This window comes from Cololabis saira, chromosome 24, assembly GCF_033807715.1.
Source record: "Cololabis saira isolate AMF1-May2022 chromosome 24, fColSai1.1, whole genome shotgun sequence".
In the NCBI taxonomy this organism is placed as follows: Eukaryota; Metazoa; Chordata; class Actinopteri; order Beloniformes; family Belonidae; genus Cololabis; species Cololabis saira.
In genome coordinates this window covers 24,059,847-24,076,710 of record NC_084610.1, presented here as the reverse complement: position 1 = coordinate 24,076,710, position 16,864 = coordinate 24,059,847, and the positions used below count along the sequence as shown (strand labels likewise).

General features: G+C 41.4%; 1 protein-coding gene across 1 annotated transcript; it reads right to left on the bottom strand.

Annotated features, from left to right (window-relative positions):
* Positions 1–3,031: 3,031 nt before the first annotated feature.
* gyg2 (glycogenin 2) lies at positions 3,032–14,205 on the bottom strand. Its single transcript, XM_061715796.1, has 9 exons — positions 14,134–14,205; positions 12,104–12,242; positions 10,568–10,742; positions 8,100–8,262; positions 6,873–6,996; positions 6,379–6,559; positions 5,775–5,894; positions 3,539–3,652; positions 3,032–3,228 (listed from the first exon to the last, which is right to left on the bottom strand). The coding sequence occupies exons 1-9, from the start codon at positions 14,138–14,140 to the stop codon at positions 3,091–3,093; spliced, it is 1,161 nt and encodes a 386-aa protein (XP_061571780.1). The 5' UTR covers positions 14,141–14,205; the 3' UTR covers positions 3,032–3,090.
* Between the last annotated feature and the right edge of the window lie 2,659 nt (positions 14,206–16,864).

Below are 16,864 nucleotides of genomic sequence, written 5' to 3'. Positions count from 1 at the left end.
TCACCGTACGAATTGTTACAGATTACTTTTGTAATACTGTATTTGACCCGGTCTTTGTACGTTTTGAGCGTATACACTGCAAAAACTCAAAATCCTACCAGGTATATTTGTCTTATTTCTAGTTAAAATGTCTAATTTTTAGTCAAAAAATCTCATTACACTTAAAACAAGAGTCATTACCAGAAAAATAACTTGTTATTTGACAATTTTCACCTATTTCAAGTAAAATTTTCACTTGAAATAAGTAGAAAAATCTGCCAGTGGGACAAGATTTATCTTCTCATTACAAGCAAAAAAATCTTGTTCCACTGGCAGATTTTTCTACTTATTTTAAGTGAAAATCCACTTGAAACAGGTGAAAATTGTTGTTTTTTCCAGTGATGAGTCTTGTTTTAAGTGTAATGAGATTTTTTGACTAAAAATGAGACATTTTAACTAGAAATAAGACAAATATTCCTGGTAAGATTTTTAGTTTTTGCAGTGTTGTTATATATTACTTTTGTAATACTGGTCTTTGGACGTTTTGACCGTATACACTGCAAAAACTCAAAATCTTACCAGGAATATTTGTCTTATTTCTGGTTAAAATGTCTCATTTTTAGTCAAAAAATCTCATTACACTTAAAACAAGACTCATCACTGGAAAAATAACTTGTTATTTGACAATTTTCACCTGTTTCACTTATTTTAAGTGAAAATCTATTTGAAACAGGTGAAAATTGTAGTTTTTTCCAGTGATGAGTCTTGTTTTAAGAGTAATGAGATTTGTTTTGACTAAAAATGAGACATTTTAACTAGAAATAAGACAAACATTCTTGTTAAGATTTTGAGTTTTTGCAGTGTAGAAACGTAATTCTTACCATTTTATCATTTTACCTCTTTTCTTATCATTTTATTTCATTTGATTTGTTATTTACTGTTTAATCGTGGCTTTTTTGTATAGATATCTTTATTGAGGGCAATAAAAAATATAAGATTTCAAGATCATTAACGGTGGTGTTTACTTCTGTTCAGGCATAAATCAAACATTTCCTCTGCTAAGATAAGATCTTTTATTAATATTGATCCATGTTTGTGTTTTTAGATGTTCAGCTAATTTAAAATAACTTTATTTCATGGAGGAGACGGTAAAGATGATCTGGTGTCAGGAAGGGACGAGTCTCTGAGGAGAAACGATGGACAGGAGTTGGATTTGATCATGTTTGGACATGAAGAGGTTTATAGGTGGACCTGGAAGACCTGGACATCCAAGACACCCTGGAAGACCTCGACGCCTTGAAACACCCTTGACATCCTGGGACGCCCTGGATGTCCTGCAAGACCAGGAAGACCTGGACCAAAGGTTTGTGATCAACTTTGGTTCCAGGATCAGATCGTCTCCCACTTGTGGAAACGTGGATCTGGTCCGTTCCAAAGACAAAAAGGAGCCAGAAAGTCGTCCACCGATACAGAATCCAGGCCGACGGTGGTCTTGGAGGAGTCCGTCCGCAGTTCTGACCCGTCCTCTTCTAGTTCAATTCAATTCAATTCAATTCAATTACATTTTATTTATATAGCGTCTAATACAACAGATGTCTCTAGACGCTTTCCAGAGACCCAGAACATAAACATAAACCCCCGAGCAGTTATTACATAAACTCTGGTTCAGCAGTGATGAGCATGTCCTCCTGAAGACCTGAGGACAGGTTTGATCCCTGGTCGTCTCTTCAGTGTAGAAGCTTCTTAAAACCCTCTAATGTAAATAATCTGATGAAGCTGCAGGTTTAACGTCCGCAGGCTGATTTGAGATCGTGTTGTTGTTGTTGTTACAGTTTGTCGTCTTTTATATCAGTTGGTAACGTAACTTGTAACCTTTTAGATGCTGTAAATGAGCTTTTCTGTGGTTCACATTCTGAGAAACTACAACACTGAAAGGTCTTTTTTAATAGTAACAGACGAACCGACACAGATAACCACAGATAGACGCAGTAAATCGCGGTAAAGGCATTTACCCTTGAGTGTTTTCTTTTACAGCCTTGAGAGGCTGCAGTGACCTCCGGTGGCAGGAAATGTGAACTGCAACAACCTGAAACACCCTCTACCAGGGGCCTCATCTATAAAGCTTGCTTGCGCACAAAAAGGGCCTGAAAGATGCGCAAGCACCTTCTACACAAAGGCTAGGATCTAAAAAGAAAAAACTATCCGAAACATCTGCTTATCTTTACGGCAAACCCGACCCTCCCGTAAGAATTTACTTAAGACACGGGGAACTGGCGAGGCAGGCTGTGAGGTGGTGAAATGAAGCCAGATTCATTTGGTGTAACGGAACCATAAATCAGCCCTGAGCAGCTCTGAGGGGAGAGGGGGGTGAAGCGGGGCTCCCGTTCCGTCTTCGCTTAAACTGTAAAAAGTTGGGGGGACAAAAACATGATTTTGAAAAGACAGGGGGGACATGTCCCCCCTGTCCCCAGGCACTCACGGCGTTTAGCGCAGCAACGGCGTGCTGCCACTTACTCGCTGTATTTTATACTATTTATATACTTATTCTAACTTTTACTGTGACCACCAAATAATGTGGTTTTCCTGTCCTCCACCTCATCCTCAACATCTCGATCTCAGTCTCCGTGAAATTCAGTGGCACAGTGGCTCGATACGTCTCATCATGCGTCTCATTCATTCTGACGCCAAACAGGCTGCAGGAAGCCGCTGCGCATGCTCAGTAGGCTCATTCATATGCAAATACAGTCATGAACTACTTTGCATTACGCTTTTAAGGTAAAAAGTGGGCGTGTAGAGGGCGGGATATGAGGCGGATTCAGCTGCCCAGCCTTCCAGCTGGACTGCGATTTATAAAGCCAACATTGCGTGCAAGTGTGCGTGCACATGGTTTTATTGGTCCAGATTTTTTTTTGCACCCGCCATTTGTGGCTTTTGGGTGTACGTGCACTTTTAGTATGAATCCTACACACTCTTTTATAAATGAGGCCCCTGCTCCTTCAGGAAACGACTAAACATTCAAAGATTTATTTCGTGGTAATGAAAATACTTAAAACACACATCAAACAGGTCAAAGGGGGCGGGGCCTGTCCGTCAAAGGGGGCGGGGCCTCCGTCACGCGCGGATCTTCCAGTCCAGGAATCGGTCCAGCATCTTCTGGATGTTGCTGAAAGCGTCTCTGCCCCGGTAGTCGGCCCGGCCGGACTCCCACATCTGCCGACGCTCCCGCTGCGTCTCGCCGTCTGCAGGGGACTGATATTTGATATTTATGATGTCAGAAAACAACTTTTCTGTGAGGTTAGATCAGGGGTCGGCAACCATAAATGTTTTCGAAATAAGTTGAAATGTCGAGATTAAAAAGGAAAGGAAAAAGGAAGAAAAAAGAAAAAGAAGAAAAAAAAGAAAAAAGGACAAAAAGAGAAAAAAAAGAAGAAAAAAGGAAAAAAAAGGTCAAACATTTTTGAAAAAGCTCCAGGAGCCAATAGGGCGGCGCTAAAGAGTCGCGGGTTGCCGACCCCCGGGTTAGAAGAAAGCTATGATCTAAAGAGTTGTAGTAGCTTACGGGATGAGGTCCGGGTGGAGGACCGGGGTCCGGTTCCTCTGGTCCTGGAGGCGGGTCCTGGACCTCTACGCTCCCCCGTGATCCCGACTCGTCCTCTGTCTCTGTGTGGGAAAACTTCAGACACCAGAGACAAGTTACTAAACCACCGCCTTCATCCCTGAGGGCCTGAAGATTTCCAGCTGAAACGAAGCGACAGAACCCGGGACATGAAGAAGGCCAGAGCCTTAAGACTGGAGATATAATTGCAGTTCAGACCGCGTACGCATACGCATTAGGAATGGGTGATATTTTACCGTTCAGCATTTACCGTCAAAAAAAAGGAAGGAAGGAAGGAAGGAAGGAAGGAAGGAAGGAAGGAAGGAAGGAAGGAAGGAAGGAAGGAAGGAAGGAAGGAAGGAAGGAAGGAAGGAAGGAAGGAAGGAAGGAAGGAAGGAAGGAAGGAAGGAAGGAAGGAAGGAAGGAAGGAAGGAAGACAGGCTTAGCTCCGCAGTATTTACAAGACCTGATAGTGCCTTATGTTCCTGGCAGAGCTCTCCGCTCTCAGAGTGCAGGTTTACTCGTAGTTCCTAGAGTATCTAAATGTAGATTTGGAGGGCGGGCGTTCTGCTATCAGGCACCATTACTTTGGAACCAACTTCCAATCTGGGTTAAGGAGGCTGACACCACCTCCACCTTTAAAACTAAACTTAAAACCTTTCTGTTTAGTAAAGCCTATAGTTAGTGTTTAGTAAACCTCTAGCTGGTGTTGGTAAATCTCTAGGTAGTGTAAACTCTAGTGTGTTAGAGTCAGTAGTCATAGTTGCAGCTATAGAACAAGACTATAATAGTTAGTCTCAAATATAGCTTGGTGGTAGATATGCTGCTATAGGCCTATGTTGCAGGGGGGACCGACATAATCCAAAACGTACGAAAAAACGTACGAAAAAACGTACGAAAAAAACACACGAAAAAACGTACGAAAAAATGCACGAAAAAACGTACGAAAAAACGTACAAAAAAACGCACGAAAAATCGTATGAAAAAACGTACGAAAGAACGCACGAAAAAACGTACGAAAAAATGTACGAAGAAACGCACGAAAAAACACACGAAAAAACGTACGACAAAAAAAGCACGAAAAAACGTATGGAAAAATGCACGAAAAAACGTACAAAAAAACGTACGAAAAATCGTACGAAAAATCGTACGAAAAAAACGTACAACAAAACGTACGAAAAAAACGTACGAAAAACGTACGAAAAAAACTTATGAAAAAAACTTACGAAAAATCGTACGAAAAAAATGTACGAAAAAACGTACGAAAAAAACGTACGAAAAAACGCACGGAAAAACGAAGAAAATGTCGAGAAAAAAGTCAAAATTTAGTAGGGGAGGGGGAGGGGGGTAATGAAATAATGTCTTTACCACCTTACACTTATAGAACAAGACTATAATAGTTAGTGTTTAGTAAAGCCTATAGTTAGTGTTTAGTAAACCTCTAGCTGGTGTTGGTAAATCTCTAGGTAGTGTAAACTCTAGTGTGTTAGAGTCAGTAGTCATAGTTGCAGCTATAGAACAAGACTATAATAGTTAGTGTCAAATATAGCTTGGTGGTAGATATGCTGCTATAGGCCTCTGCTGTAGGGGGCACCAACATGATCCGCTGGGCGGTGCCTCTCACCCTTCTTCTCCTCTCCTCTTCCCTTCCTCTCTTCTCCATTACCATTTTTATTTATTATAAATATCTCATAGCTATCATTTTTGTCCATCGTTCCTGTAGTTTCTTGTGCAGACCCCCCTTTTTTCTCTTTTGTGCATGTTTGCAGGCCGGAGCCTCAGGAGCTGCGTTCTGGCCTTGCGGTCCCGGTCCCCCCCCCCATCCCCGGTCATCCCGTTGCTGCTTCCACCTGCCTGTGTGGATGTCTGCTGTTGCTGCTGACGCTGGTCCCGGTCTGGTACGCCAACGGACGCGAACGCAAGCACCAACAGCAAGTACTGTATATCTCACCCTTAAGATACTTTCTAAAGGTCCAGCGCCGTGAAGCGCGAATCCCATTAATTATCATCTGCTGGCGCTGCCTAATTACCCACCGCAGAAAAATCCCCATGATGAATTGGAAACGCAAGCAGCTATGCTAATAAGGGTTTTTCATTTAGTTAATGAATTGATTTATCGTTAGATATTTCTAACGACCTCCTGAGTCCGGACTTCAGTCCGATCATTGATGGATTTGAGTTTCTGGGAGTTTCATCGTACCGTGGTCGTGTCGGCCGGCGCCCGCGGCGGCGTCTCCGACGGTGCAGGAAAATGAGCGAGCAACGAGGTGGAGTGGTCCAGGTTTTGTCTGAACGGCGTCTCGTCCTCTCGTTCCTGGATCTGCAACGGTGTAAAATAATGTAAAATAAGTGGACAACCCCCTTCTCCTAGCGGTCCGTCGAGGAACTGTGTTCCCCTCTGATTCAATTCAATTCAATTCAATTTACTTTATTTGTTGAACGGGGACCGTACATTTTAATAAACACATGTGTAAATATTCACGGTTGTAGCCAGAGGCTAATTTCAACCATTCGTCCCCGCGGCAAATTAATGCCAAACACAGAATTGGACACCAGCAGACATACGAGACGAGATATGACATCCATATCATCATCATTAAGCAATAAAAACATGTTACCATTGATAAACCAGTAATTAAGTGACCATAAAGTTAAAGTGCTAAGTGCTTAAGTGCAAGAGTTTGTGAAGTGCTGATGCAAATTACACCGCCCCATTGTTCTTTAATGTGCTTTAGTGCTCAGAGTTCTAAGTCCAGACCTTGTCCAGGTCTTGACTTGGCCCAGCTCCTCCCAAAACCTCGTACCTGTGGTTTCTTCCGGGTGTGTTTGGGCCGGGACTCTGGAGCAGGTTTTGTCTCGTGACTCAGGTGTTCCTTCCACCACAGGGACACGAACTTTCCCGTCTCTGGTGACGGGTTCTCCCTGCAGCAGCTCCAGGGCTTCACCGCCCCGCTGAAGTGGACGATCTTAGCGTCGTGACCAAACCTGCAGGAAAAGCAGAAGGAGGGCAGGATTAGTAGGATCAGCGCACCGGTCATGCCGGAAGGAAGGAAGGAAGGACGAATGAAAAGAAGTTAGGGAGGGAGGAAAGAAGGAAGGAAGGAAGAATGAAAAGAAGGAAGGAAGGAAGGAAGGAAGGAAGGAAGGAAGGAAGGAAGGAAGGAAGGAAGGAAGGAAGGAAGGAAGGAAGGAAGGTTCATTTTGACCCGAAGACAGCACAAGGGTTAAGTTTTAATATTTTTTCAGGTGTAAAGTGAAGTTGCGGGGTCGTAGGGTTGAGTCCGGAGGAAAGTCTCACTGGTGGAAGGCAGGGAGGTAGCTGTAGACGGAGCTGGCGCTCAGGTTGTAGACGAACGGCAGACGTTTGCGGATGTCTCCGGCCGGCCAGCCGAAGAAGGAGTTCAGCAGACCCTGGTCTCCTCCTGGGGAAAAAGAGCCCGATCAGACTTGCAAGGGCCAATCCCAATCCCCCCCCTACTTTCTACCACTAGCCCTAAAAATGAAGCCACAAACTTTAGGGCCCTTGTAATGTTCCCTAGGGATTGGAACACCACTCGCTACGTCACTGCGTGGTTTACGTTCGGGTACGTAAGCGACTGTGTAGTTACGTTTGCACAAACGTCACATCATATCAGGAAGCCCAGAGCTAAATGCTGTTTTAATTTCAGCTGTAGCGCTGTTAATATGCCACTTTATTAAGTTTTAATATTTTTCAGGTGTAAAAGTAACCGTTAAGATCCCCAACCTGGGCTCAGTTTATCCAAATAACGCCTGTTAAGAAATTTGATCCGATGTTTTCGGGGATGAGAAGAGCCGCCGGCTCGGGTGCTGATTCATGGTTCCGCGTTACACCAACGCAGAGCCTACGGCGTAGGTTACGCGGCGACACGCACCGTACAGCGCGCGTCGCCGCGTAACCTACGCCGTAGGCTCTGCATCGATTTAACGCAGAACCATAAATCAGCCTTTATTATGGCGACATCTAAAGATACAACGCAACAACGAGCAAGCAAGTGTTATCGCTAGAAATGTAATCAAAGTCAAATCATGTGATGCCTTGAGAAAGGTCGATGACCGAAACGTTGGCCCAATAAATACTGTAGTTTGGTGAGAAGGACGTGTGTGGGAGTTTTCTTTTTTAAAATTGGCTGCGGCTTTCCTCCTCCGACGCACCTTTCTGCAGAACCGGTGTGCAAAACGTTTCTTTACTTTGGATATTCACTAAAAATGACAAATGTCCGCAATGTTTTTTGTTTGATTCAGTCTGCAAATGATGACGTAAAGCATTCTGGGAAATTTTCTCTAGCCCTCGGTCAGTGAGTCAGTATCTGAAATCCCTCGCTGTGAAGGGATAGATTCATACACACTAGCCCTCGTTATGCTCACTACCCCGGGCTAAGGGGTGTATTGGGACTGAACCTTTACCTAGCATCGTCTCATGAGTTAAGGACAGATTCTGGGAGTGTAGGTGAAGCGTTGGGGTGGACCTGGTCTAAGGTGTTCCGGGCGTGTGTCCGGGCGTTACCGTCGAAGCTGCCACGGTGCAGGGCGTGCTCCAGGAGCCCGGCGTGCGTCTGCAGGGACGGCCGGAAGACGAACACGCCCGAGTTGAAGCAGTCGGGCCAGCCGGGGTCCGGAGCCGCCGACAGCTCGTCCCGCTCAAACAGGTCGTCCACGTTGCACAGGACCTGGTTTCAGAAAACAGGACCTGGTTTCAGAAAACCGGACCTGGTTTCAGAGCAGATCAGTGAATTCCTCTGGGGTTACGGTCGTTTTACCGCTTCTGATAAAAGTTCTTGTCTGAGGTCAACGAGAAACGTCTGGTTTTACTGAGAGAATGTGTTGAACCCTAGTGGTCAGTTGAGGAACAAGGTCTCTCATAAGCCCGAGATATACTTGCTGTTGGTGCTTGTGTTCACGTCCGTTCACGTCCGTTCTCGTCCGTTCTCGTCCGTCAAATATCTTTTCCGGCTCTCGGTGAAGGCGGACACTTTTCTGCTCCTCTCCCTTCTTATCTGCCCTGCTGCTGCTTTTTGTCCTGTCTTGTCTTCAGAGCCTCTCTTTTTCACTCCTCCGAAATTCTACAATCATGGAATTGATTAACTGGTCTCTCAGCACAATTGACCAAATTTTTGCGACGAGAAGTCAGGGGGTGAGGGAGCCCTCCTGCCCCGATGGGACATTTTTTGCTGGATACACAATGGATTCCTGGAAACATTGGAGGCCGTTGTGTTTGGTGATTCTGTCTGTCAAGGACGTTGAAGATGCTTCATAATTGGATTAATGATAGCAGGATTTCTTCTAATTGGAGCTGGGGGATTCCTGGTTTATCGACAAACGCGTAAGTCGTCGACAGCTCTTCTGGTCCTTTCTGAGCTACCCGACGTGACTGAAGGGATAAGCTCTGCGACCAACAATCAGACTTTAACGCTGGGAGAGCAAAACCGCAAGCTGGATGCGATTCTTGAGCTGAACCGCAGGCTGGCGGCGTCTTTGAGCTCATTGGCAAGATGGAGAAAACCTTGGAGAAGTTGGAAGCTCGGCTTGGCGGGAATTGATCACAAATTTGTCTGTTTGGAGTCGCCATTGATGAACCAGAGACTAAAGGCAGACGGAAAATTACTGAGTCTGTCTGTTTCCTTTCTTTCAATACAATTGTTGATTCTATAATCTGGCCTTGACAGAGCGGTTTGGCCAATCGCTCTGGTCACAATCTCCCTGGTGGAATGTAAACAAGGGACTCTGCCCTCACTAACCCTCCCCTCACCAGGAACATCTGTGGACCTGTGGACGAAGCCGCGGCGATCACTTGGATGTACTTGGATGTACAGTATTTCCAAACTGCCAATAATAAACCTGATTCTGATTCTGATTGCTTTGGTTGTGATCTCGGCAAAGGAAACGGCGCCAGCGACCTCCACGTCGTCACTAGCTGGTATCAGACCGGCACCAGCGCCAGTCGCGATCAGAGCGAGAACTGCAGGTCGCTACGCGTTCAGTGTCTTTTTGAGAACGTGCACGTCAACGCGTCAAATGAACACAGGATATGCGTGGCGGCCATGATGCGTACGCGTTCTGAACTGCAAGTATATCCCAGGCTTTAGTGGTCAATCGAGGAACCGCGTCTCTCCTAGTGGTCGGCCTGTATTAGCGCTCTGCTCCTGCAATCGAAAAACTGTGTTTCCTAGTGGTCAGTTGAGGAACTGTGTCTCTTAGTGGTCGGTCGAGGAAAAAGGTGTCTACTAGCGGTAAAAAGGAAAGAAAAAGATGGAAAAAAAAGAAAAAAGAAAAAAAGAAGAAAAAAAGGACAAAAGAGAGAAAAAAAGAAGAAAAAAAGAAGAAAAAGGGAAGAAAAAGAGAAAAAAAGAAGAAAAACGGAAAAAAGAAGAAAAAAGAAGAAAAAAAAAGAAAAAAGGAAGAAAAAGAGAAAAAAAGAAGAAAAAAGGAAAAAAAAGAAAAAAGGAAGAAAAATGGGAAAAAATAAGAAAAAAAGAAGAAAAAGAAGAAAAAGGAAGAAAAAGAGAAAAAAATAAGAAAAAAGGAAAAAAGAAAAAAAAGGAAAAAAAGAGAAAAAAAAGAAAAAAAGAAGAAAGAAAGGAAAAAAAGAGAGAAAAAGAAGAAAAAAAGAAAAAAAAGAAGAAAAAAGGAAGAAAAAGAGATAAAAAGAAGAAAATAGAAGAAAAAAAAGGGAAGAACAAGAGAGAAAAAAGAAGAAAAAATGAAAAAAAGAAAAAAAAGAAAAAAGGGAGAAAAACGGGAAAAAAGAAAAAGAGAAAAAAATAAGAAAAAAGGAAAAAAAGAAAAAAAATAAGAAAAAAGGAAAGAAAAAAGGTCAAACATTTTTGAAAAAGCTCCAGGAGCCACTAGGGCGGCGCTAAAGAGCCACGGGTTTCCGACCCCTGGACTAGTGAGTCGAGGAACTGCGGTCTCCTAGCGGTCAGTCTGCATTAGCATCTGTATTAGCGCTCTGCTCCTGCGGTCGAGGAAACTCACGAGTGTGTCGGCGTCCAGGAACACACACTTGCTGAACTGGACCAGCGTCCAGCAGTGGATCTTTGTGAAGGTGGATCCGAGCTCGGGACGTCCCAGCAGGGACAGACGGACCTGGTCCTCGCTGTCCATCACGTCCACCGCCACCACGGCGTCAAACACGCTCCGCAGGGCCAGTCTGGAGGGTTGGAGGAGGGAAAGCTTTCAGGGAGTTCAACAATGCTTCCTGTTAGACCAGGGCTCAGCAACCCGCGGCTCTTTAGCGCCGCCCTAGTGGCTCCTGGAGCTTTTTCAAAAATGTTTGACCTTTTTTTCCTTTTTTTCCTTCTTTTTTTATTTTTTCTTCTTTTTTTCTCTTTTTTTGCTTCTTTTCCCTTTTTATTTTTTTTACTCTTTTTTTCACTTTTTTTCTTCCTTTTTCCCTCCCTTTTTAATCCCGACATTTCAACTTTTTTCTCAACATTTCAACTTTTTTCTCGAAATTTTGACCTTTTTCTCTAAATTTCGACTTTTTTCTGGACAATTCAACTCTTTTCTCAAGATTCTACTTCAACATTGATCTCGACATTTTGACTTTTTTCTCGAAATTTTGACTTTTTTCTCGACATTTCGACTTTTCGACCTCGACATTTCGACTTTTTTCTTGAAATTTCGACTTTTTTCTCGACATTTCAACTTTTTTTCTCAACATTTCGACTTTTTTCTCAACATTTCAACTTTTTTCTCAACATTTCGACTTTTTTCTCAACATTTCGACTTTTTTCTCAACATTTCGACTTTTTTCTCGACATTTCGACTTTTTTCTCTAAATTTCGACTTTTTTCTTGAAATTCCGACTTTTTTCTCAACATTTCATCTTTTTTCTCAACATTTCGACTTTTTTCTCGACATTTTGACTTTTTCTCAACATTTCGACTTTTTTCTCGACATTTCGACTTTTTCTCTAAATTTTTAATTTTTAATCTAAATTTTTTCTCAAGATTCCACTTCAACATTGATCGCAACATTTTGACTTTTTTCTTGAAATTTTGACTTTTTTTTCAACATTTCGACTTTTCGACCTCGACATTTCGACTTTTTTCTTGAAATTTCCACTTTTTTCTCAACATTTCATCTTTTTTCTCAACATTTCGAGTTTTTACTCAACATTTCGACTTTTCGACTTCTTACTCAAGATTGTACTATAACATTGATCTCGACATTTCATCTTTTTTCTCAACATTTCGACTTTTTTCTCGACATTTCAACTTTTTCTCGACATTTCGACTTTTTTCTCAGTTTTGTACTTCAACATTAATCTCAACATTTCAACTTTTTTCTCGACATTTCGACTTTTTTCTCAAAGTGCATAATGAAAATAAATCCCCCCCAGTTCTAACTAATATAGAAACATGCAGCATGTGTTTCTTCATTCTAATTCTGATACAAGACTTTTCATTTTTTGCGGCTCCAGAAATATTAGTTTTTGTGTTTTTGGTCCAACATGGCTCTAAAACATTTATGGTTGCAGACCCGTGTGTTGAAGAAACGGAGTCCCACCTGGACTGCTCTGAGATGTTGGGCGTAACCATGACAACGATGCGGCGGGTGGTCCCGTGTCTCCGGAGACTCCGCGCCACCACGACGGCTCCCTGGACGTAGGAGTCTGAGGTGACGAGGGTGACGAAGGCCTCGGCAGCTGCAGAAACAGAGGAGTCTGAGGTGACGAGGGTGACGAAGGCCTCGGCAGCTGCAGAAACAGAGGACAGAGTCTCCTCACGCCACCAAACATCCACAGAAACAGAGAGGACAGAGTCTCCTCACGCCACCAAACACCCACAGAAACGCAGTAATCCAGATTTAAGTCACAGTCAGTGGAACAGAAATGTATCATCTGCAAAAAGTGAGACAAACTAACGACAAGAGCTCATTCGGTTCATTTTGAATTAAATTAAATCAAATTTAATTTAATTTAATTTAATTTAATTTAATTTAATTTAATTTAATTTAATTTAATTTAATTTAATTCAAATTCAATTTAAATTCAATTTAAGTTCAAATTAAATTTAAATTGAATCAAATGTAAATTTGAATTGAATTGTAATTGAGATTTAATTGATTTAAAATAAATTTTAATTTAAATTAATTGAATTAAATTGAATTTGAATTGAGTTTGAATTGAAATTGAATTAAACAGAATTAAGTTTAAATTAAAATGAATTAAATTGAATTGTGTCACGACCCAAAAACACACGTGTAACCCATGACATTAGAAACAAATGTCACATGACAGCTCATTCACTGAAGAGCAGCTCATTCGGTTCATTTTAAATTAAATTAAATTAAATTAAATTAAATTAAATTAAATTAAATTAAATTAAATTAAATTAAAATTCAATTCAACATTTGTTTATAAGGTCATGGGTTACACGTGTTTCTGGATCTGTTGGTGACACAATTAAATTAAATTTAAATTTAAATTGAATTAAACTTAGAATTTAATTTAATTTAACTTAATTTAATTTAATTTAATTTAATTTAATTTAATTTAATTTAATTTAATTGTGTCACGAACAGACCCAGAAACACACGTGTAACCCATGACCTTATAAACAAATGTCACATGACCACGGAAACCCTCCCTGATTGGTCGTCACTGTTTCGCGGGAAAATCAAAACCACGTGAGTCAGCTGACCAAGGGGGCGTGGCCTTGATCGCTCCTGCTGTTGCTGCGGCGGTGAAGACTGGAGTTATAGGTAGAAATTACCACAAACTGCTCTTCAAAATACATTTAAACCTTCAACCATACCTTTAACTCAGTGGTAAGATTTGTATACTTTCGTTAGTAGCAGAATTAAATTCGTTTAGCTGTTTAAAATGCTTTGTTTGCAGCGTTGCTACCGCGATCGCGGAACCTCATTAAGAAAAAGGTTGTTTTCAGATTTGAAGTTTACTTCAACCCGTATAATTAAATTCAACATAAACAATATGCACTTTAATCAATTTGTATACATATGCTCTTGCATTCGGCTTTGATATCAAAATGATTTTGGCTTCTTTTTCTGTATTTTTTGACTCAATTTTAGATTGAGATGCCAATAGGAAGTAGAATTTTTGAATGTAACTGCGCAGTTAAATGAATCAGTTTTCCTATGGAGTACGCCATTGAAACCCCCAATATGATTACTGGACTGCTTTATTAGATATTTAAAGTGTGTATGTATTTTTTACGGGTAAACTGATTTGAATTAATATAATATTTGAATTGATTTAGTATTGCTCTGACCTTTTACAGGTCAGGTGTTTTTATTCGACCTTCAAATGAAAATGGACAGAGCTGAACGTTGATGTTGAGCTGGTAGGAGTTTATTTTTCCTTTTCGTTCCCTTTTAATCTGTCTCTTAGATTGGTTTTTAGTCCTGAATTGAATTCTTAAAAACAATAACGACAAGGAACTAGTTCCCAGATGTGATAAATCTGCCCATAAAAGAGAGAAGGACAACTTGAAACGACGAGGTTTGTCAATCTTTGGTTATTTTTGCAGCATTTTCAGCTGCAGCTTCTGTTGGTTTAACCTAAATCCACCGACCTGACATTCCCGGTTCCCTGGGCCCGTCTCCGGTCCGGTCTCAGCCAGGCCTCACCCCAGCGGCGGTGCTGGGGTTGCTGGTTCCTCTCCCTGACCCGTCTGAGCAGCCGGTCGTTGACCCGGCGGAGCCGGAGCTTTTCCTGCTGTTGTGCAACGACACGACCTTCACAATCGGAGCCCCTCGTCCACAGACGGGTGGGTGGAAGAGCCGCTGGGCCTCGGTGGGGGTCCGACCAGCGCTGGTCGGCCTCTGGAGGAGCCGGGTCAAGGACTTGCAGTAATCAGTCCCCCCCCCCCCATCCCAGTCTAAATCCTGACCATGATGCTGCCGCCACCGTGCTTTGTTGTGTGGGGGGGTTGATTGAGCCCAGAAACTAGAGATGCACCGATCAGGAAAAAAGTCGAAATTTTGTGAATGAAGTTGAAATGTCGAGAAAAGAGTCAAAATGACGAGAAAAAAGGCAAAATTTTGTGAATAAAGTTGAAATATTGAGAAAAAAGGCGAAATTCCGAGAAAAAATGCGAAATTTCGAGAAAAAAGTCAAAATTTCCTGAATAAAGTTAAAATGTTGGGGAAAAAGGCAAAATTTTGTGAATAAAGTTCAAATATTGAGGGGAAAAAGGCGAAATGTCGAGAAAAAAGTCAAAATGTCCTGATTAAAGTTAAAATGTTGAGAAAAAAGTGGAAATGTCAAATTAATGTTGAAGTACAATTTCGAGAAAGAAGTCAAAATTTTGTGAATAAAGTTGAAATATTGAGAAAAAAGGGCAACATTTCGAGAAAGAAGTCAAAATTTCCTGAATAAAGTTAAAATGTCGAGGAAAAAGTTGAAATTTCGAGAAAAAAGTTAAAATGTCGAGAAAAAAGTGGAAATGTTGAGAAAAAAGTCGAAATGTCAAATTAATGTTGAAGTACAATTTCGAGAAAAAAGGCAAAATTTTGTGAATAAAGTTGAAATATTGAGAAAAAAGGCGAAATGTTGAGAAAAAAGGCGAAATTTCGAATTTTCTCGAAATTGTACTTATCTCGACAACTAAAAGTAAATAAATAAACTATGAAAAGTCCCAAACTCCAAATGCAACATGACTGTTATTTATCTTGTGCCAGAGCTCAGAGCTTCACCTGCTCCAGCCTGAGGCCGTACGGTGAACCCCGTTATCGTTTCATCCTCCCACCTTTGGGGACGACACAATCTTTACATCATAAAAAACATTGATTCATGCTCCTTCAGTTCTGGTTCTCAAAATAATAATTCAATTCAATTTTATTTGTATAGCGTCTAATACAACATAGTTGTCTCCAGGATCTTTCCAGAACCAGAACATGAACATAAACCCCCATGCAATTATTACATTAACAATGGCAGTTAAAAACTCCCCTAGTGGGAGAAAAGCCTGGGGTGGGGGGACCGCGGGCAGGTGGAAGCAGCAACAGGATGACCAGAGGGGGGGTTTGGGGTGGGACCGAAGGCCAGAACGCAGCTCCTGAAGCTCCGGCCTGCAAACATGCACAAAAGAGAAAAAAGGGGGGCCGGCACAAGAAACTACAGGAGCGATGGACAAAATAATAATAGACAAAGCAGCCAATCAGATGACATTTACAACAACAAACCGCCGCCAGCGCTGCGTTCCCACAACTCAGGCCCAAATCTCCTGAGGGGGCGTGGCCGACTCTAAACATCAACACTGAAAATGGCCTCGCTGTTGTGGGAGTTTTACAATGTCGGTCCAAAGGAGACATCCCGAGGAGGAATGTTGTAAAAGAATTTCAACACAACAAAGCTGATAAGACATTTGAAAGTTTTTCACACATCTGTTCCGGTTCTGTGTCAGTGCTGAAGGACGGAGCCGGTTCACACGCAGGAATCTGTACAACACTTTATTGAGAACATGAACAAGTTCAACCCAGCGACCGTCAACCTGGAAGAGTTCTGGTGGAACTGAAAAACACTTGAACATAGAACCGGAAGGATCCCGAAGGTCGTTTCCTGGATCCTGGATCGAAAGAGTATCAGGGCCATGCAGGAGAAAAAAATTTGTACATTGTACTTCAACATTAATCTCGACATTTTGACTTTTTTCTCAAAATTTTGACTTTTTTTTCAACATTTCGACTTTTTTCTCAATTTTTTTTACTCTTTTCTCGACATTTCGACTTTTTTCTCGAAATTGTACTTCAACATTAATCTTGACATTTCGACTTTTTTCTCAACATTTCGACTTTTTTCTCAACATTTCGACTTTTTTCTCTAAATGTTGACTTTTTTCTCAATATTTTGACTTTTTTCTCGAAATTGTACTTCAACATTAATCTTGACATTTCCACTTTTTTCTCGAAATTTTGACTTTTTTCTCAACATTTCAACTTTTTTCTCGAAATTTTTACTTTTTTCTCAACATTTTGACTTTTTTCTCAAAATCTTTTACTTTTTTCTCAACATTTCGACTTTTTTCTCTAAATTTTGACTTTTTTCTCAATATTTTGACTTTTTTCTCGAAATTGTACTTCAACATTAATCTTGACATTTCGACTTTTTTTCTCGAAATTTTTACTTTTTTTCTCAAAATTTTTACTTTTTTTCTCGAAGTTTTTACTTTTTTCTCAACATTTCGACTTTTTTCTCAACATTTCGACTTTTTTCTCAACATTTTGACTTTTTTTCTCGAAATTTTTACTTTTTTCTCAACATTTCGATAAATCCTGGGTGCTGAAGGACAGAGCCGGTTCACA